The sequence below is a fragment of the Syngnathus scovelli genome, chromosome 7 (assembly GCF_024217435.2).
Source record: "Syngnathus scovelli strain Florida chromosome 7, RoL_Ssco_1.2, whole genome shotgun sequence".
Classification (NCBI taxonomy): domain Eukaryota; kingdom Metazoa; phylum Chordata; class Actinopteri; order Syngnathiformes; family Syngnathidae; genus Syngnathus; species Syngnathus scovelli.
Genome location: NC_090853.1, coordinates 4,572,079 through 4,593,082, shown reverse-complemented (window position 1 = coordinate 4,593,082; position 21,004 = coordinate 4,572,079). Strand labels below are relative to the sequence as shown.

Here is a 21,004-nt window from a genome sequence, read left to right as displayed (position 1 = left end):
GCAGCTGCCAAAACAAACTGGCGCCGCGATGAGCGTAATAAATATGAGCGATGGGACATCGGCTGATGCTGACCTCACACCGCGCACCCGGTCGGGGGAGCAGGTGCTGCTCAGATTTATGACCCCCCGCGACCCCGCCCCCCCCATATACTGCCTCCCACCGCCGTCGCTCTTTCACACAAGCTCTGGCGACCCGACAAAATCAAGTCCGACTGTGTTGCGCGCCATCTTTTGCAACGTCGTAAATATTCCCCGCCATGGCACACTCGAAAATCTGCACGCCGCCTGTGTGGCCTGTGTGGCGTTCGTTAAGGTGAGCGGAGTGTGAAGCCGACATATGTATCGGGAAACAATTTGAGGCGGCCCAAACGGAACCAGGGAAGCTTTCAAAGTGTTGCCAAAGTCAGGCTCATCACAGCGCCTTACAAAACGCTCGCCCTTCAAAGACAACCTGCAGCAGAACGGCTAAATGCCGCCTCAGCACGTTTGCGTCAATCTCCGGTCGGCGCAACTCGATCAGAGTCAGCTGACCACGGAGCAGAATTTTCAAATTTCTCAAGTTGACTGGAGAAAAACAAAACCCAAATAGTGACGTACACTTTTGCCACTGACACAAGCAACAAATGACAGCGACGGGTACGGCGTCAAGGCGCGGCATCCGGTACCTGTGTAGCCCAAAGAGTTGTCGTCGCCGCGTCCCGGGGTGGGAGCCGCCGTGGGAGCCTCGCTCAGCCCGTCCTGCGCCGCTCCCGTCTCTGTCAACAATAACACCAAAGGGACTGAGAACCTGGACGCCGCTTCCGCTCGGTGCGGGCCGCCCGTGGCGCCCACCACGCAGGCCCACATAAAGCACAGGCTCCATCCCGGCCGACGCTCCATCCCGATTGAGAAAAACGCATCGAAAAGTTAAGTAGGCTCCCTGAGCGTCCCAGCGGGCCGGTGCCGACGTGTCCTGAAGCGGCTTGACGTCTAAGTGAGTGTGAAAACAGTCCCGTGTATCAATAAGTGGCCCCACACAGGGGGGAGCGAGGGGGGGCAGAATGACACTCAACATGATTGACAACACGCACGCACACACACAGACTGGATGCAAATGCAATGATGCGCCATTAATTGCTCATCAGGGCCTTTTGATGGCGACTTTTGTGTCATCTCTTGAGTGTGAAAGGCGGCGTGAGGGCGGGACAAATCCGACACAGCCGTACTCAATCTCTTTCTGGGTCATTTCAGGGACCGCCCGGCCCCCCTGGCCCCGACCCCCACTTCTTTTTGGCCACCTCACAGTGAGTGTCAATCTGTCCAAGTATTTGTCAGGGCCTTGTGATAGACAGCAGGCGGCCAGACGGGAAATTTCACTGGAGAGCAGCCAAGTGTGACTACAGAGGGAGGGCGGAAACTGCATAGCGCTCCTGCTGTTGATTCCTTTTGTGCAAGGGTGGCGTTTAGCATGACTAACTGCTGACGGGGGGCATCCGGGGGGTCTGCATCATCGTGTGACACATGTGCGTGACCACGACCTTTTTGAGGCTGCGCTTTCATTCCTACTGTACTTCTATTTGTACAAGCTGATGGTTACAATCAAGAACGGGGGGCATAGATGAATAAAATATAATAAATAAAAATATTAAATGTAAATATAGATTATATTTTATTTTATTTTATTATATTTTATTATATTATATTTCATCAAATTAGATAATAATATATAATAATAAATAACGAATACAAATAAATTGTGTGGCACAACAAAGTAACGACAGCAATGACTTCCTGATGCAAAGTATCAAAAAAAGTGATCCAAAGCCTGCGTCAAAACGTTTTTTTTTTTTGTCTCAGGTTTGAAAAACACAAAAGATGCTGGAAGAAACTGGCCGGCCGTTTGGCGTCACGCTGCGCCCGACTAGGCGCACATGTGCATGCGCGCACGCACGCACGCACGGACTGCAAACGCGAAGGAAAACATGCAAGACAGGTAAAGACAAGCATCTGACACCGGCAGGCTTTGTGTTCACAACCCAAAATAGATCAAGAGCATCCCAACGTCTTCATGACTTCATCTCTATCCTGCCTCCCTTTTTTTTTTATCCTTACAACCCAAAAACGAGTTGTTTTTCTTCTCCGAATGCACTCTCTCATCCCTGGCCCTCGTCTGCAACAATAAATGTGAGGCATTTGCAAAACATTCCTCTCTTCTCAGTTCTCAACCTCACTGGAACAACATCACAGTCAAATTGAATTATATCATGTGAAATAAATATTCAATGGACACAATTTATTCATTGAACGTGCAGACTTCTCGCCAACGTCTATTAAAAATGTAATTTTTTCCTGCTTTTTATGTTCTTCCTTAGCCGTCAACAAGGGCACGCCGTTGCGTGTTTATTACGCTCAATATTTCATTTCCTTTTATGAATATTAGACGGCGTGCCAGCTTAAGCTTGCCGCACGCACAAAAAGATTTCCTATAACTTTGCATGGTGACGTCACTGGCATGTGTTTTGCGTTGGACTCCTCGTTCATTGTTCGTCATTGCTCAACAAAACAATTTGGGTTTATGATCGTACCACAGATGGGAACCTTCCGTCCGTATTCCCGCTCCCATGCAGTTCCTCAACGGATCAAAACCATCCGAGCCGTGTCAACATGCGCTCCGTTGCGGCGTGGGAGCCAAACAACGACTCGACGATTATTGACAAGATGGCGCGCAGCCACAACAGTGAGGAGTCTTACGAGGTTCCCGTCGTTTGATGGCGCTTAATAGCAAACATCTGAAACACAGTTGGTTCATCTTGAAAGCGTCTTGGCCCTGTAATTATCACCTCATCTGCTCGCCATGGTGCTCAAACGGTCCGTCCCGACTGCGCACATGAGGCTGATCAGCAAGAAGAGTCGCAAATTGAACTCATTCTGTCAAACAGGAGCGTCATAATGTGCAGATGTGCTTTTAATTCCTTGGAACAATGGCGCGTGAACGAAACGTTCTCTTTCTTGCCAGAAGGGGTGACAGCGTCAACATTTATCTTGGGCTAACCTACATTCTGCCTTTTTATTTCCCCCCTCCTGTTCCCACCTCTTCACTTACATGACAAATGTTGGCAGTTTAGTTCAAAAGGACTCAAAAGTATTCACTCAAACTAAGAAAAAACTCAAGAGAGACCTTTTGGGTAATGTTTTGGAGCTTCTGCCGACTGAAAATAAGGCTGGCAAAAGCTCAGGTGTCCACAAAATACTCATTGATTGATTGATCGACTGATAAATCGATCACACCCATGCACCGTCTTCCGTAGTAAGAGCAAACGAGCGAAGCAAAACAAAGCAAGCGTCAAAGTGGCCACGACTAAGAATAGCATATATTTTATTGATCTCTTCACACAAGCACATTTTACGTGACGCACTCTAGAGGAGTGGCCCAAATGTGCATCTTGGCCGCATTACGCTCACCTATGGCGTACCTGTGACTGTACTGCGCATGTTCCTGCAAGTGGGAGGTGAGGGATCCGAAAAAAAAGAGATCCATTCCCCAAAGGACCACCACTGGAGAACGGACGCCTAGACTCACTATACAGAACCGCTACAAAATACACAAGATGGCACTCCAGAGCTTAGTACCAGAAATGTGAAACTCCTCAACTCATTTCAACTCTAAGATGGCGAACCTATTTGCTGTTTTTGAATGAGCAAAGGTTTTTCTAGAAATAAAGCAGGACAGCAAAGTCACTTTGCAACCATCAAAAAAAAAAATAAAGCGTCACATCTCCTTGAGCCGCTCAGCCGGACTCGTCGCCTTTTGCCGGTCCTGTCCTCGTCATTTCCTCTTGGAAGGGCATCAAGACCGGCGCGTCCTCTCAAGGTCCGGCGCAAGGGACGGACACGCGCAAGCACGCACGCGCACACCACTCCATCACTCAAAGGCGCGCTGCCAAACAATCCCATTAGCTGTCAGCGGCCCAAAGGCAGCATGGGGACAGCGGCAAGCGTCCCTTTCCCGCGTTCCACGCAATCACAACTATTTTTTTTAGCCCTCATATGCAAATATTCTACAAAAGCCGGAAGTCATACTCCAAAAATAAGAATCAAATTTGCTGAAGTTGGCTGTTCTGGAGCATCCAAAGCAGCACACAACCAAAGGCTCCCTCACTCCTTCAAGCAAAGCAGGAAGGAGGGACAAATGAGAGGTTACTCACGGTTCCTGTCCCCTTTCCACCTCCAGCTGCCTTTGGACTTGCCCGGGGCGTTCCCCGGGGAACACCCGCCGACTAACAGCAGCAGAAGAAGGAGTAGCGGCCCCCGCCGCCTCGCCATGCCTGCGAAAGGCTCCGTCTCACCACCGGACTTTACGGGAAGCTGCCGTCGTCGCGTCCTTCCAGCCACTCAGCACCCGAGTCAAGTCCTCCTCGATAACTAAATCCATCCCAAAAGTCCCACTTCTTGCTCTCCTCCAAAGTTGAGCAAAGCACGTCTCGCCCAGCTTGTCGCTCATCCCCGGCGGGCGGGCGTCAGAAATAAATCACCACTGAGCAGCCTTGACTTTCAGAGTGAGCATCTCACCGCTGCGTGGAGTTATCTCACAGCGGCACACCCACCATGCTCATACACGGATGGATTTTCATCATGTCAGTGCGCGCGCACACACACGCACACACTCGGAGGAGAAGAGGAGTATGACTGGCTGTTAATGTGCAGGAAGGGCAGTAAATCCCGCTAATGGCTCTGAAAGAACATCACACATTACACAGCAGAGCGTCGGAAGCGGCAACGCTTCAGAGTGCCTCGTAAACACAGGAGGAGGACCCAAAGCCTCTGGATACATTTTAGAAAAGGGCTAAGAGGTCATATTTTGCTGCTGTGGTTCAATTCGGTAGCAAGTGAACGACAGCAGGTTCCTCTTTGACGGCTAGATCTTTCATGAGAAGTTCATTAGCCAACAACAATTGAGGCACACGAGCATCACTCGTAGCAATTTGGCTCAAATGAGGTTGCAAGAGGACAAAGGTTACACCATGAGCATCTCTCAGGGGGAAAGAAGCAAAGTGTTCCTCTAAAGTAAAATGGCAGGGCTGAGAAACTTTTTTGGGGGGTCCAAGATGCAAAGTCAAGCAGGCTTCAGGGGGGCTGTATTTCCCAAAACCTTTTGCGGTTCAACTTTGGGACTATTGTACGATGCGCCGTGATGAAAAGTCCAAATTCTGGTGATTCACATGTGGTTCAAATTCGGTAGTAATTGAACAAAATGTTCAGGACAACTTCTTCTTTGAAATGGAGAGGACCAAAAAAATGATCCCATTATGCTCCGTGGGACAAAACTTGAAATTCTCACACATTAGCGTCACCCACGACAACGTGGCTCGCCATCGGACAAAACTTGTAGAACCCATACCGAGCTGATATTTGGAAAGGAGCCAACGGGCACAAGAGCCGGCCGACCTGCACGACGTGCCGCACACAAAAAAAGACTATTTTGGTAAAGACAAGCTCAGCAAATCTGCGTTTACGGTTACACGCTATGGCTATTGGCTGCAGCAGGTCACTTTGTCAAGTGAAGGTCGTACCTCCCCTCTCATTCTCTCTCTCTCTCTCTCTGCTCTCTTCTTCCCTGCCAAAGTGTACAATGTCATTAGCAAGCGCAGAGTGCAGCCTTGTCAAGAGCACAAATGGCTCCACTCTCGCTTTTTTTTAATGGCTCCAAATAATCTTACTTGAATGCCAAGCAACAAAAAAAAATGTTATTTCAATTTGGAAATGATTTTACTTCTGCACATCCTGTTTGACACACAAAGAGAGCGGTCGTGTTTACAGCGGGGGTTGGTGATGTAGCTAGTGGACACAATCTGTCCGCTAGAGGTCACTGTTATATGCAGTTACAGCGGGGGTTGGGGATGTAATGCGCAATCTGTCCACTAGAGTTCACTGTTGTATGCAGTTACAGCGGGGGTTGGGGATGTAATGCACGGTCTGTCCACTAGAGTTCACTGTTGTATGCAGTCAGAACCTTTTAGCAGAAAGCGCAACCGTTGCTGCTTCATGAGCAGAGCTTTTGGGAAATTAACTTTGCAGATTGTTTGCAGACAAATACTCAAGTAATACTCTCTACACAGACAGATAGAGTTGTCTTTTTAAAAGTCGGTTAAATCAATTTGCACTCTTATTGATTATCTCTGTTTGCTTTTGTTCAACTGAATTCATTCACTTTCATGCCGCTGTCGCCTTCAATACCTGCAGTGATGCGCACGCCCAGCAGATGGCAGTAACGCCACACATTGTTGGAGTGGCGGTGATGGGAGGGGGAGTTTGCCCCCCCTTCCCTGCAGATATGGCAGACAATAGGCCCCCGCAGCCTCATCTTTCTCTTGTTGTTTCACCGGGACTAATTACAGTGTCCTTCATCATCTTCACCACTAAAGAAATGCTCAGACTACATCAGGCATACCTCACTAATCCCTCTCAATGATGATGTGTTACTTTCCCCTTAATCCTGTTAATCCCGCTAATACTACATTCCTCCTAATATAAATTTCAGACCTTTTCATCATGTTAGCAAAAAGTAGGCAGCAGGATACTCGCTAACCGGAACTGAAAATAATCTCGTGTTTGAGGTCAGACCCCAAAAGATTTAGTTGTTTTTTTTCTTTGTAAAATAAATAAAATAAAAGAGTATAAATTGTGTGTGTGATGTAAATAGTTGTGGATGGAAAATGGCAAGACAAGGTAGCGGAGTGGCAACCACTTCAAAAAGTGTCAAAATAAAGTTTGCAATATTAATGGCGAGCCTGCCGACTGATATCAGCTGGACGAACAGTATGCCATGGATTTGCTTGTGAAAAAACACGCCATCGGCGGTTGGTCACGCGCATCCCGGGACAGACCAAGAGCTGCTTCGTGCACGTTGCGAGAATACAAAAATAAAAAACAGCGCAGTCAGTCGTTGTGCCGTATGTATATGATGAAGATGATGATGAAGACGGCATCGGCCTCGCTGTGATTAATGGAGCCATTTTCTTAGCGCGGCTTGGCGAGCGGGCCCCCACTTGGCCCCCATTACGCCTCCGCCATGCCATTCGTCAGGCCAGATACGAGCGCTCTTGTATTTACGTGTCTTTTTTTTTTGGCCTGATTTATGAGCCGCTGCGTCGGAGTTGCCGACTTTGGCCGGCGCGTCCGCCACGCACGACGCGTCCTTCGTGTTTGACTGAACCTTTTAAAATTGTATTCATGTAAATAATAAAAAAAAATTCTAAACAAGCGTGTTTCTATTAACAACGCAAGCAATTGTGTAGTTACAATTGTAAAATAAATAAATTGACAAAAATATTATACAAATTCTATGCTTTTGTGCCTAAACGTTTAACTTTCACTAATAAAGTTGCAACTAAGTGTTGTATTGTTAATATTGTTATGAACAATTTCCATGAATTCCTACGGGGGTGGAAAAACACACACAGACAATTCCCTCCGTTTAGAAGCGTATGCAAATGCGCTGTTAAATTTCATTTTTCAAATCCCTTTAATCAGGAGCGGGGGAATAAAGCCAGCTGGTAGGAACCCGTGTTAGGATGTAATTAAGCATCTGATTGAATTTTCCGAGCTGAGCAAAAGTGCGCCTGCCAAGACGTGGCGGCAGGAGGGGGGTGGCGAGAAATGGCCAGGGGCTGCGAAGGCGAGGGGAGGCGGCGGGGGTTTGTGCACCAGAGTGAGTGTTTCGGGCCGGGGAGGGGGGGATTACGGGATGGCGCGCGGCAGTGCGCCACGACGGGAGGCCCGGACCTCGAGGCGCGTTTGGAATTGTCTCGCATGCGTGCACAGCGATCAGAGGAGCATTTTCCTACACGTCTGAGGAAGCTCCCGCGTCAATCATCTCCCGGCTGGCGTGAAAACATATGCTGTCGAGAAAAAACTGGCAGCCATGCCGTGCCGGAAGCAAACATTTTGACTAAATAACAATGGAGAAGACGTTTTTTAATTACTCTGTGCGCTTTCGGTAGTCGGTTCACATTCGGGGGAAAAGTCGGCCGTAACCCCGCATGAGTCAATAGAGGGCGCTGCAATCAATTACCCAAAAAAACCCAAAAACTTTTTAGATGTTACAGCTATTATTTCACGCAAATAAATTTGTTGCATTTGCAATTTGGGAGTTAAGCTGACAGAATCTTACCAAAGCATATATATGTTGATTGAAGTGAATATAAGCCCTGGTGGCGTTGCTTCGTTTCTCAAATCCCCCACTGCCGCCTGCTTGCAATCTCTGGCCTAACGTTACAAAGCAACGCCAGGATCTGCATGTATAAATACGCTGAAAACCCGATGACATCCATTTGGTGGAAAAACCAACAAAGATGCAAAATCCGCATTCCCCGTCGAAAGAGAGACGACAACAAAGGCTGAAGAGTGGAGCGCTGTCGTCTGTAGTTAAGGCAGAGCGGGGCGCAGAAAGCATCCATTACTGGGCCACTTTCATTGCCTTCATTGTCCAGCAGCTGATGGGAGTGCAGTGGGCTGGGGGGGGGAGAGGGGGAGGGGGAAGGGTGAGGGAGGCCAGGCAGACAAAGACAGGCGACGCAATCGCAAAGGTCAGGATGCGCTTTTCGCCGTCCTATCCTGCTCGCCCTTCACCTTTGACCCCCATCTGCTCCCGCCAACTGGCAGGGATTCACATCAGGGAAAATTGTGTGCAAACAATTCAAAGCGTTCAAAAGAGCAGGGAGACATCGTTGCAGAAAGACAAGGCAAGAAATGCTTTTGTTGGGAACCTTATTTAGTGTTAATAGTTTTGAGTTGGGTTCATTCGCAACACTACAATGCATTTAATGAGAGGGAGTGTGCATTTTTGCAACAGCATGACTATGTTCTTTTATTTTCCCATGACAAAATAATCAGGAGATTTGAAGAGGTTACGATTGGAATAACTGACAGCCCCCGCCCGATTCGTTTTACCCCAGAGGCTGCGGCCCGGCGCATATTTCTACACGGGCCAAAATTGGCCCCCGGGCCTTACTTTGGAATGCATCATTACCACCGAGCATTTGTTTTCGTGGCGCCTTTCAAATGAAATGAAGCGCAACATAAGTATCAGCCCCCTCCCTTTCTTCCTCCCTGTCAAGCACGTGTTTTATCGCCAAAGCCTTTTTACGCGTCCATTTCGGGATCGGCGCTTTAATGGCGCCAAACACAATGGAAGAGAATCGATAGCGCTTTCGCCTTTGATCATACATCACTTTCCTCCGTCCTTCCTTTGTCTGCCGTTCTCTGGTGCTCAAAGCTGCTTGTTTGCCAAACGCCCGACAATATTGTTTAACACGTGTCATCGTTTGCTGTAAACGTCGCATCCTCATGTCGTAAACCCCTTTGAGCAAAGAACAACTTTCTATCTATTTGATGCGTTCATGCTTTTAAGCGCTTCCCGTCGGGAGGGTTTCCAATAAACGGGTAGGGCTTTAAATTCAGGTTTCAAGTGTGGGAAAGGTCTGAAACACATTGCGGTAGGGTTTGAAGGCTGTCAGTGTATGAGTAGCCTGCTAACTAGGCAGCAGGCAAACAAACACTTGACACTTTGGCTTAAAGGTCAACGTCATTAACTCATGTCTTGTTTGGAGAGCGGATCGCTCGACCTTCTCGTTTGTTCGCGCACGTTCAGGTGTAATACGGCTACAAATCCCGTCTCATTACGTTGTGCATCGGCTGACATTCGGAAATAGACAAGCGCTTGCGATACAATATGAACGTTCGCTCACGCTCCCGCCGCCGGAACACTGGAAACGAAACACTAGCATTCAATGCTATAGCATTAGCATCACACTTAGCATTGAATGCTAAGTGTAAGCGAGGTCAGTCAAATGAGAAAGAACATGTTGGTTCTTATGATGAAAACTGGGTTAGGCTCCAATTCCATTTTGTTATTTAAATGAAATGGAAAAAGTAAACAGGAAAATCGGTTGTCATGGTTTTCAGTTCAAGTCAGGAAGCGAGAGCCACTCAGAGGGGCCAGCCGGCGCCTTATCTGATTGCGTGGCAGCCTCATTCATTCGCTCACAATAAGCCATGTCATTTACAAACTATTTCAAAGATCTCCGTAGGCAAAATTGAAAGAAGTTTTCCGATCCGATCAAATTTGCTTTCCTTTGTGCGCCTGGCTGTGGAGGATCAACAGATGGACTGAAAGCTAACACGCTAGCAGTGGCGAATCTGCTGGCGGGCGAGCGGGCAGGCGGCGTCGCAAGATCCAAGTCTCATTTGCACGCTGGACATTTCCCTGCCGCTGACTCCCGGCTCAGTATATTTAGTAAATCTCAGCTACCTCTCGGCTCCGGATCACTTTTTTTTTTTAACCCCCATACCGTCAGGGACTAGCGAGGGCTTTCGTCGGCTTCTCGGCGCTCTAATGGGGCACCCAGGGAGACGAGGTCTCAGCCAGGACTATCTTCCGTACTTTGGCGAGCTTAATTGGGTATAAAGAGACTTGCCCCCCCTCCCCATCCCTTACCGCCGCTTTCACCTCGGGGTAACGCATGCGGCATGTTTACATAAAAGCCGTCGACGTGCCGAGCGGGAAGGACAAAGCCCGGGCTCTCGTGTGAGCAATTTACAGATGGAGACGGTGCACTTTTGCAAAGACACCCATTTCAATTTTCATACTCAAGAGTTTTCAAAGAGCTGCCAAAGTTCAAATGTATTCAGAATAGCAACATGAGGTTTGGTCTTGAAGAGAACTCATAAGTAGACCCAGCAAAAAAAGGAAGTCGGCCATTTTGGTCTGAACCTTCCAGTTATACTCAAGTAGCTCCGAAAGGACCGTGTCAACAAAAGGTCGGCTAAATCACTGAGTGTGCGGGTCAATCACATCCGAGAGTAAAGGTCTCACAGAAGTGCTAATGTCCGCTAATACGGTAAAATCCACAAGCTTTCTTTGGCGTGACGGATCGCCGCCTCCACCTCCGCCCGCCGAGTTGCCGTGCGTGCGTGACTGACAGCTTTAACGCTGCACAGTAGGTGGCGGTCCGTGTAAACAATCCAGAGCAGTCAAACCCGATGGAGGAACATGCGCATGCATGAAGCTGCCGGCTTGGAGTACAAAAAAAACACAAGACACGATCCCCTGGTGGCTTTCACAGCAGGCAAGTGACGGCAAATCAATAGCAAGCGGCCTGATTCTCACCGAGCGGAAACATCTGCAGACGTCGTGATGAATTCCAGCAACGGCATTTATGTGTGAAATTGTACGTCTGCATAAACAATTGTGGGTGAGGACAGACAGATATTTAGGATGTATATTGCCCAAAAGATTTCAGCACATGTGGGAGGGACTCCCACGGTGGGAGCGGCGTCAGCGCTTCAGTCATTCGCTATCGCTGCGTCAGCGAGCTATCGATCGGCGAGCTTCTTTGGGGAATAGGGCTCGCCGGTTGCGGTAAAGCCATCGAATAAAGAAATCAAAGAGAGGAATCAGAGCTGACGGGCAAGACGGCCACGACATGCAGTCACCTTGACACCAGCCCAGCCAGCGCTACGTGGTCTCTAAACGCTCGCCGTCATTTAGAAGCCGTTAAGGACACCATTAAAAAGCCGGAGATGTCTTCTCCTCCGTCGATGTACATTGGCGCCATAAAATGACAAGACGGGCGTTAAACCCGTCATTAAAGGGCTGCTTAAGGACTGTAATTGGCGAGGAGTTAAAAAGGGCAGCGCCCCTCGCCACGCTAAAACCAGGAAAAGAAAAAATAATAATTGACTTAAAAAGACTTACATTCATAAAATGTGATTTTTTGTCAAGAATATAAATTTGTGTTCTTCGAAATATTCTTTTGGACAGGAAATTCTCTACTCTATTCTCAACTTTGACTTAAACGCATGTTTTTTTTTTCATGAAAACGACATTTTTTGCACTGACAGACACTCTTGACACAAGCAGCTCATCTTGCAAAGCAATAAAAAGAGGCATGCTATATGAATTATGCATTCAGCATACAGGTGGATTTATGATTATGAGTAGGTTGCGTGCCTGATCATAAATAATCCATCTTGAAAATCCATCCGTCTGCTAGGAGAGCCCTTTTCAGGAAAGGAGTAGAGTGTGCCACCATCTAGTGGAGCAGAGTGAAACTACACCCAAAATAAACGGGTGTCAGATTAAAATAGGTATGAACTGTACCAAAAAAAAAAAAAAAAAAATCCAAAAAGAAATTGGACTGCAAATATGGGCCAGGGGGGGGTCACAATTCAAGATCCCACTTGGACAGCTGATTGTCTTTCCTTCCTCCACCTTATCTTTTTGTGCACGGAGTGGAACACAGCCACAATGAGGCCGCAGGTATTCAGGCGACGACATGACAAACGTATCGATCGCATGATCAATAAGTAATCACCATCGACAAAAGATAGAGCACTACATCGCTCGATCTTGCTCGCCAGCAAATTGCATGATTGAATCAAGTTGGATGGAGGGAAAAAGGAGGGGCGGGGCGGGCTCCAGAGCTGAATGCCGATCGAGTATATTGGAAAGTGAAGGACGACGATGTGAGTCCTGACACCTTGCAAAAGAAATAGATATTGACATATTTTCTTAAGAATTTCCCCTCATTCTATTTCTATTCCGGCTAATGTCTCGGCTAAAGTGACTGAATAACTGATTCCAAACAAATACACGCAACCAGGAGCCCATATTCCCATCCGACCCTCAACGTTGGTGTGAAAGTGACGCTGAGCGGCCATCAAGTGTACTCGGGCGTGGGAATCCGTGACTTATGTTATTGTCATGCCGATAAAACGGGCGTGAAGGAGGCGCTAATGAGGATGTAACGGCGGCGCCCTGACACCACAGCTTTTGGTCTACGTCTAGGTACCAAGCGTGCTGGACTATGGGCTTCACTAATTGAGCAGAGTCTGCAGAACTCGGAGCCCGACCGGTTTTATATTTAGTTAGCATTTCCTTAATGCTTTGAAAATTCAAATCAATTTAAATGTAGGCCCACCCGGCGACCTCTCGGCGACCTCCCGGCACCCTTGAGCCAGCGTGACGGGCGAGCGTGACGGGCACCCGGCCGGCGCAGAGCCATCACTCGGCTCCCTCGTCAGCACTTTGCCATCATTATACGGCGGCGGGCGGGCAGGTGGGCGGGCGGCTGCGGCCGTAAAAACCAATGTCAGCCGGCTCCTTTTTGTCACCGACATCAATTTGCCGCCTGTCTTTTGTGTACCTCGATTTATTCGCGCCATCATTAGCGCTTCAAAGTCATTTGAATACATTTGGCTGAGTGCGCGCAGAATTTCGTCGTTATGCTTTTGGCTTCATGCTAAGTACGTTAGCGTCTCTTTCCTTTCCTTAATTTATTGCCTAATTGTACTTCTACTAAGTGCCTCATTTTTTTTGTAGAGATGTCCCAATAAAAGCGCAACTATTAATGCTAACTGTTAGCATGTCAATGGAGTTTTATATTGTTTATTAGCAATCTAGCTAAGGCAACGACGTGTCATTCTGTGATTTAGCTTCGTTTTAGAGTAGAGTGGACTGAACAGTTTGAAAACACTTTTATGATGAACAGCTGACTATTTGCCAAACATTCCACGATACATCAAATATACAAAACTCAAAATAAACAAAATGTCTGATGACTTGAAATGACTTGGGTCTCTCAGCTCTCAAGGCACCACTGCGATGATTTGTATTTGTTGTTCTGTACTCATTCACGGACGCACGCCCCACTCCAAGTCACAGAGGTTCCATTTCCTGTTCTGTGGTTATCAGCACACTTTTCATCCCTTTGCCGTCAGCGGTGAACTCATTTCCCATCCTCCACCGTATGACTTTTGTAGCATTCCACTTGGGAGGCGTTGGAAACGTGTTTCGTCAACTCGGCCTATTTTCATTTCCCATCATTCCTCTCCGGCCGTTCAATTGAAGCAGGAACAGGAACATTCCTCAGCGGCGGTAATCTCCCCATGTCCAGCCCAACACATTGCTTATCCAAAGCGTGACAGGTGCGGCGCTTGACGAGATTAGGACGCCGGCAACATTAAGACCAGATAAGAGAAACTCATAAAATGGTCGCATTTCATTTCCAAAAAAATAAAAAAACCACAATATATTTTCGCCTCCTATCAGACACTCCCGTTGAGTTACGACGCCGTTATCGTTGCAGGCGAATTGAAAAGGAAGCCGGCCGGACTATGGGCTGGCGTGGGGAGAGAATAATCTTTAAATTTGCGCAAGCTGCTCCATAATTTAACACGTGTGCCGTCCCGCGATACTCCTGACCTGCTGCCTTTGGAAGCACGGCTTGCATCAATATTTTACAGCGCAAACACGCCGAGCAAACGCCTCAGGAAAAGTTCCCACAAACACCGGCGAGCCTTCACACCTGACCACTCGAGAAAGACTGACGTCATCATTAATACTCGCAGGGGGGGGGGGGGGGGGAACCCAGACGTTGATGTTTTGTTCACACGGCCTCCGAGTTGGAAAGCTCTCACAGCAGCACCCAGGGGAAAAACTCGGAATGATGATGCAATACGAGGAAAAAAAATAAAATAAAATTTCAAGTCGGGGCACCAACAATGTTTGTCTGGAGCCAGCCAAGCAGACATTTTGCCTGCTTTCTGTTCTCGCTTAGCAATGCGTGTCACATCCGATCGCGGGGGGAACGAAAGGACGAACAATAAACAAATCAAGCAAATCAACAAAAGTGAGCAGGAGGCAAAAGAGCTCTCGGCGGGTTCCAAAGACAATTTGATGCAAAAGGAGATGCGGGCAGGCGGCCCCTGCGGACGTGAAGGCTTCAGTTTAACGAGACAAGCGAGGCCGAGGCAAACGTGAGGCTGGCTCGCCCGCCTTTTGCGCCTCCAGAGGAAATTTGCATGAAATCAAACCGGCTTTGTCCTGGGACGGACAGACGGACGGACGCCTTTCTGCTAATATTTCCTGTCTCGAGGCTAAACGTGTGAGAAATTGAAGAACTTGGGGAATCATCTTTTACTTATCAAAAAAGGTTCTCTCACTCAACAAGCAACTTTTTTTACAAGATGTCTAATTGAGGTCATAGAAGAGGACTGTGAATATTGACGTCGACGAGCACGCGAACATATTTGTAAACATATTTGTAGGTTTGGTATGTGAGGCTCTTTTGGCTAATCTGTGTCAAAAAAAGGATCGGCAAGTGAAGTTTGATTGCTTGCTTTCAAAGGTCATTTAAACGCAAATCCAGCCCAAAAAGATTTTCAGGCTTAAATTGGACGTCTAAGTGGATTTGATTGTTCAAACCTTCATTCATGACTTTCAATGGCCGCCTCTCAATTGTGAGCTCCATTTCCATCCACTCTTCCCTTTTAAGATAGCGTCCATGATCCCTCCACTCTGCCGAAGGGCTGCTTTTAACTCATTCAGTGCCACTGACGGTTATAGACGTCAAAGATAATATCTGGTTTTAAACAGCGCCTATTCAAGCGCTTTGGCTTGTCAATCAGTCTGGGATTGTCAATTATGATATTTATTAAATCTATTTATTGCATATCACTAAATTTCTATGAGGAAAATTGGCCCTGTTTGGACATTCAAGATGGCCGCTGTTTACACGATTGCAAGCACCTGCAACATTTGACGCACTTTGAGCATTTCAGTGGCCGAGTCTTTGTCACAGAGCATCACCAAGGAGGCCTCATCAAAAAAACGGTGTGTGTATGCACTCAAAGCGCCGCAACACAAATGCCGTCTTTAATAGGGAGAGGGATGTGAAGAGAAATTCATTTGAGGGACGACACTGCTGCTGCAGTCCCTCCGCACAAAGCCCTCGAGAGGGATGCTCACGGGGATGGTGTGTGTGCGGGGACTGACTGAATGAGAATCAGGGTTAAGAGATACAGAGGTGCCCGTGTCGCGTCTCTATGGAAATCAATAAACTGCGCCGCCCGTGCATAGCGCAGCATTTCAATTTAAATGTCATCCGTTGCATTTAACAGCAATAATGTCAAATTTAATGCCATTGTTTTATTCATGCAAGGGCCCAGACGGAAAGGACAGGGCGGGCTTTCAATCTGAGGATAAAAAAAAAAAAAAAAAAGAAATCGCATGAGATTATAGCGGATTTTTGTTTGGTGGTTTCTCAAAGCAACGCTAGTTTTCGAGGCGCCGGTTTGTCTTTGACATTTTTGTCAAGAGCCTACCCACCACAAAGCAGAGCAGGAGGAGAACATGAAGCTTCGTTTTTAGCCATCCAGTTTCAAGCCTTGAAGCAAAATAGGAGAAACAACAAAAGCAGGAAGAGCGAGACACACTGAGGCGTGTCTGAGGAAAAAGCAGCAGAATGATGGGAAAAAAGAAAATTAAAAAAAAAAAAAAAAGGCCAGGGGCTCCCGGAGTGCATTCGGCATCATTAAATGGTGGCCTGGGGGCGGATGGAGTGTGATGAGGAAGTGTGGCCCCTCCGTGTAATTAAATGGTGACGGGCTGGAAGACGATAAGAGCCCCCGCCGCCACCTCACCCCCACCCTCGGGAAATTGTTGGAAGCTATAAACAATACGCTTATTGGTGGCCACATTTTCTGCCAAAACAAGGTCGGCTGACAGATTGCTTGTTTTCTCATGGAAAACAAAAAAAAAAAGGGGGAAGCTGTGCTACCATGACACCTGAGCTCTCCTCTCCGGTGGGACGTGCCCATCCTGGAGAGGTTCTGACCGGGCACCGAGGTCACCTCATCTGTGGGCTTTTCTCCGAACGTTGACGTTTTGGCACCATTCGGTGCAGCCGTATTTCAATTGGACGTTTTTATCTGTTAAGAGCTTTTGTGTGTTTTTTGCCAAGCGGAATACTCGAGAGCTTCGGGCTGCACGGACAGATGCCAAAAGGCCGACTTTCTTGCTTCATTTTTCTGCCTTCCCTTTCAAACTGGATCGACGACCTTCAGCTATCAGCGCCGTCGATAGCGCTGACTCGGCGAGGAGAAAGGAGTCAATGAGACGTATGAAGTCGCGTCGGCATTAACGCCAAATGGCACTTTAGCGGCGCCGTGTGTGTTTAGCTTGTCGGCAACAAGCCTCTGATGGTCCAAAGTGTCAAACATGGTTCCGATAGAACGTTTCTGCACGCGTTCGCCCGCCGGCTACGTTTTGGCAGCTTGGGTTATAAACTTCACCTGGCCGAGTCTCACACAATCGCTCGGGTAATTTCAAAAGGTCAGCGCGGCTCCCATGTAATTCGAGTCTCTCGCCGCCGTATTAAGCACATATTTAATCAGCCTCGGGCCGAGGGAGCCGGCGAGCTGAATACCGAGCGCCAAGCAATGCAAGTCAGGAATTTGAACGACAAACTTAAAGCTAAAGCTAAGGCTAACGTGTTCAATAAGAATTATCCGAACAGAACATTCCCCAGTCCAGTGTCCCGCCCGCACTTCCCAGTCAGACAAAGCAAGATGGCGGCCGTCTTACCTGCTACAATGGGAGCCTCCTGGCAGCGCACCAGCTCCAGCAGGACCATGGCCAGGAGGGGCGTGGCCTTCAAGCGTGTAAGGTGCATGCTGCCGCTTACTTTGACGCCATCCCTGGGCACGGGTCTGCGACACAAAAAACATACGGTGCATCAAGAAGGGCCACAGACGCATATGGATTTTTGACGTCTATAGTGGTCAATGGCGGCGAATGAGCTAATCGCCGTCTTGTCTCGGCCGAAATAGATGGAGCCCAATTTTGCGGATCGGCCATCTGTGGAACAACTTGTTCCCCCCCGTGTTTGAGCGCACGCGGCCGCCTCCTCGTCTGCGTGCTCCGCCCCGCTTGAATATGCGCTCTGATTTTCTCATTGGAGCCACTCGCCCACGCGTGACGCACTCTCCAATTGCATATTACGCAAGTGTCACGGCGTACTTGTTTGAAAGGCCACATTGTAGGCCCAAGCGTGGCTAGCAATGCTAAGCCTCGCTCAGAAGCAAACGCAGGCTTGAGTTTGGAATTTGAAAGCCAGCACTGTGTTGAAACAGCAATTTGCGCCACAGCTTGCTTTTGAGTGCAAAGGTGAGGCGGGGCGTCGGGTCGCCGCGCGTCCCCATGCACGACCATCCGTCTTGCGGCGAGCGTGATCCGTGACGAATTAAAAGCCGATTATTTCCCGCGGGGACGGCGCCGGGCGGTGATGGATGAGCGGGACGGCGGGCGCCGAGCGAGCGGCGGCTTAAGTGGCTCCCATCTAGCCTGATCGGAATAAAGGCCGGGCGGCTCGACGGGACAGATGGACGACTCTTTGATTTTTGGCGGGGCCTTCTTGTTATCGTGTGTTTAGCATTGCCGCGCGCAGCAAACACGCAGCATCAATCACTTGACTTCCCGCAATGACACGAGAAACACGTGAAGGGCGCAGGGAAAGCCAAAGCCTAAGCCCGGCTCCGAAGCCCAATTTTAAAACGCTCGAAAGCCGGAATTGAATGCCAACGCTCTGACAGTGTTTGCAGCGACTTCATCTGCATCAGCAAGTGCAAACCTGTCCAAAAGGGTGCTTCAAAAAGGCAAAATGAGGGAAATAAAATAAAATAAAATAAATTAAAACAAGAGGGAAAAAAATAAAGAAAAATAAAGAAAAGAAAAATAAAGAAAAGAAATTAAATGAAATGAAAAGATGGGAAAAAAAAAATAATAATAATAAAATAAAGAAAATAAAAGAACTTGGAGACCTGGAAGCACACCACTTGAATCTGTATTCGTCGACGCTAAAATATGGACACGAGTACTTTAGCCATCTCCGTGTGTAATTACCAATCCCGAGCAGAGCGTCTCGCTATTCCATTCCAAATAAGCACGTTCTTCTCATTAGCTTACCCAATTAAAAAGCGGATACAAAAAGATTACAGAGGCCGCGCTTGATTAGCGTGCTGACAGACAGCGAGCGAGCAGCGTACCAATTAAAGGGGACACACTTGAGTTTGTTCATCATCGCTAAATAGTTTTATTGCGGCTGCGGCCTGCGTGAAATCCCACCGGCGAGTCCGTTTCGGGACTTTGGCTTGGACCCCCTCTCAAAGCAAACAGAACAAACATTTTGCTTTCAAACATTCATCGAAGCCATAACCTTGTCTTCAAACATTATTAGAACCCGAGTTTCGAACCTTCGTCCTAAATTGAAGACTCAACCCAAGCTTGAAACGTTAACCCTTATTTTGGAATAGAAAAGCAAAAGCAGAATTTTAAAAGCCTTTTTCGAAATGGGCACGTCTCCTCAATCCAGCGAGCATGTTGTCTGTCAACAGCCATTTTGTTTTCTTTTTTTTTGTGTCAGGAAATCAAAAGAACACATGCTGAGGGTCCCTCCCACGCCTAACGTGTTATTTCCTGACGCGGCCGCTCTCCTCTCAAGCACGAGCGGCAAAGTCAAATTGGCAATTACCGCCGTGAGCCGCCGCCGCATTGTTTGTTTAGCGCCGTAAATTGGCCCTTGCCTGATGCACCTGCAACACTTTAGCATGAGCGACGGGGGGATGAGGACGGAATATTCTTATGAGCAACGTTCATCTGATTCTTCTTCATTAAACGTGTTAATTCGTTGTCAGAGCCTCCGGAGACGAGACCTTTGAGCCGAGCGACGGCTCTAGAATGCTATGCTAAGCGCGTCATGTGACATGTCTGAAATTTTGAGAGACATGAAAGGTCATATTGTTCCCGTTTCAAACCTGCTTCGCAACTCAACTTTGAAACCTTTATGCCGCGGACCAAACTACCAACACAGCCGAGGGGGGGGGGGGGGGCAACCTTGACACACTCATCCGTCTTACTTACACTGTAGTCACAACTACTACGCACACACAACTGCAGCAGTACATTAAAGGAGCTCAATGGAGCGGAGATGCAAATATGGTGATGGGGGGGTTCAATCCATTCCCAAAGAGTAAAAACCGTACTCACTCCTCCTCAGGCTGAAGGAAAAAAAAACACTATGTGAGCTCATCAAACACTGCAGCCATGGTGAAGGCAACATCTGCTTTTTTGCACATCCTCAAACACCAAGAAACGAATCTGTGGAAGACCATCAGCATCGACCGCCTCAGCGTGAATAACAATGTGTACCTGCAGCTAATTAAAGGGGATACACAGTGGCCACTATCATCAAGCAAAGTCACACACACACACACCACACACACAGAGTTGAGTGCGGCCTTGACGTGGCAGTTTCAAAAAGTTTGAATCTGATATTTCGTTTCAAATTCAACACTTCAAGTCATTGTGCTGGATGGCTTCGTTTCTGCGTCAGGTCAGCTCTGCTCCACTTTCTGCACGGGGCACACACACATTTTTATCTCCCACATCAAAGCGCACAGCTGAGCATGCACAAAGTTGACGCGCCGGCAGAAAGAATGCTAATATGGCATCTGAAAGCAGACAGGATAACCTTGACTCACGATTTTTCTTTTTCTTTTTGGATGGCACCTATAGCACGAAAAGCGCATATATTGGCGACGTCAAGAAACAATCTCAGGTGCGGCGGGTGACAACAAAAGGAATAAGAAGACGAGAATATAGATTCCAGCAAGGAGCTAACGTTGAAAACATACAAATGAGAAAATAAAGCAAGATCAGAAAATAAGGATGAAAAACACCAGCGGGTAAACAGCTCAATGCCTCCAGTCCCCCCACCCGCTGGGATGCAAGCTGTGTGAGGAATTTAAAAGCTGCTAAATAATGCAGCCAGCCACAAGGAACACAAAATCAGAGACAAAACATCCTCAAATTCAACAAATGATTTTTGCATACCTGGATTATGTCAGGCTCGCAAAAACAAATGCCATGTTCAACAGACACACATGGTGTGGAAATCAATTGCTTTGAACAATTGCGGAATGGAGTAAGAAAGGCGTTCGCTAGCTGCTGATGGTCTCAGGAGGAGTTTGTCAACAGATGCCCCAGGCGGCTGACAGCAGGTGTGCAAAACAAAGAGGGGAGGGGCGGGGGGGGCATTTATCAGAGAGGCCCAGCCGCAGTAAAAAAAAAAAAAACATTTAAAAATTGCGCTAAATGCAAGAGCAGGTGTCGGAATGCATGTCAGCC

At 47.8% G+C, this 21,004-nt stretch overlaps 1 protein-coding gene across 6 annotated transcripts in view; it reads right to left on the bottom strand.

Moving 5' to 3' along the window:
* Positions 1 to 21,004, bottom strand: part of robo1 (roundabout, axon guidance receptor, homolog 1 (Drosophila)) — a 104,177-nt gene that overhangs the window by 66,824 nt on the left and 16,349 nt on the right. For 2 of the 6 annotated variants that reach the window (XM_049726149.2, XM_049726148.2), the window contains exons 2-3: positions 17,405 to 17,529; positions 666 to 755 (exon numbers count right to left, since the gene is read on the bottom strand). In XM_049726149.2, the coding sequence (XP_049582106.1) occupies positions 666 to 755; positions 17,405 to 17,492 (178 nt within the window). In that variant the 5' untranslated portion in view covers positions 17,493 to 17,529. Of the gene's footprint in view, positions 1 to 665; positions 756 to 4,184; positions 4,715 to 17,404; positions 17,530 to 21,004 lie in introns of those variants that run through there. The other 4 variants (XM_049726153.2, XM_049726147.2, XM_049726151.2 and 1 more) reach the window with 4 other exon arrangements.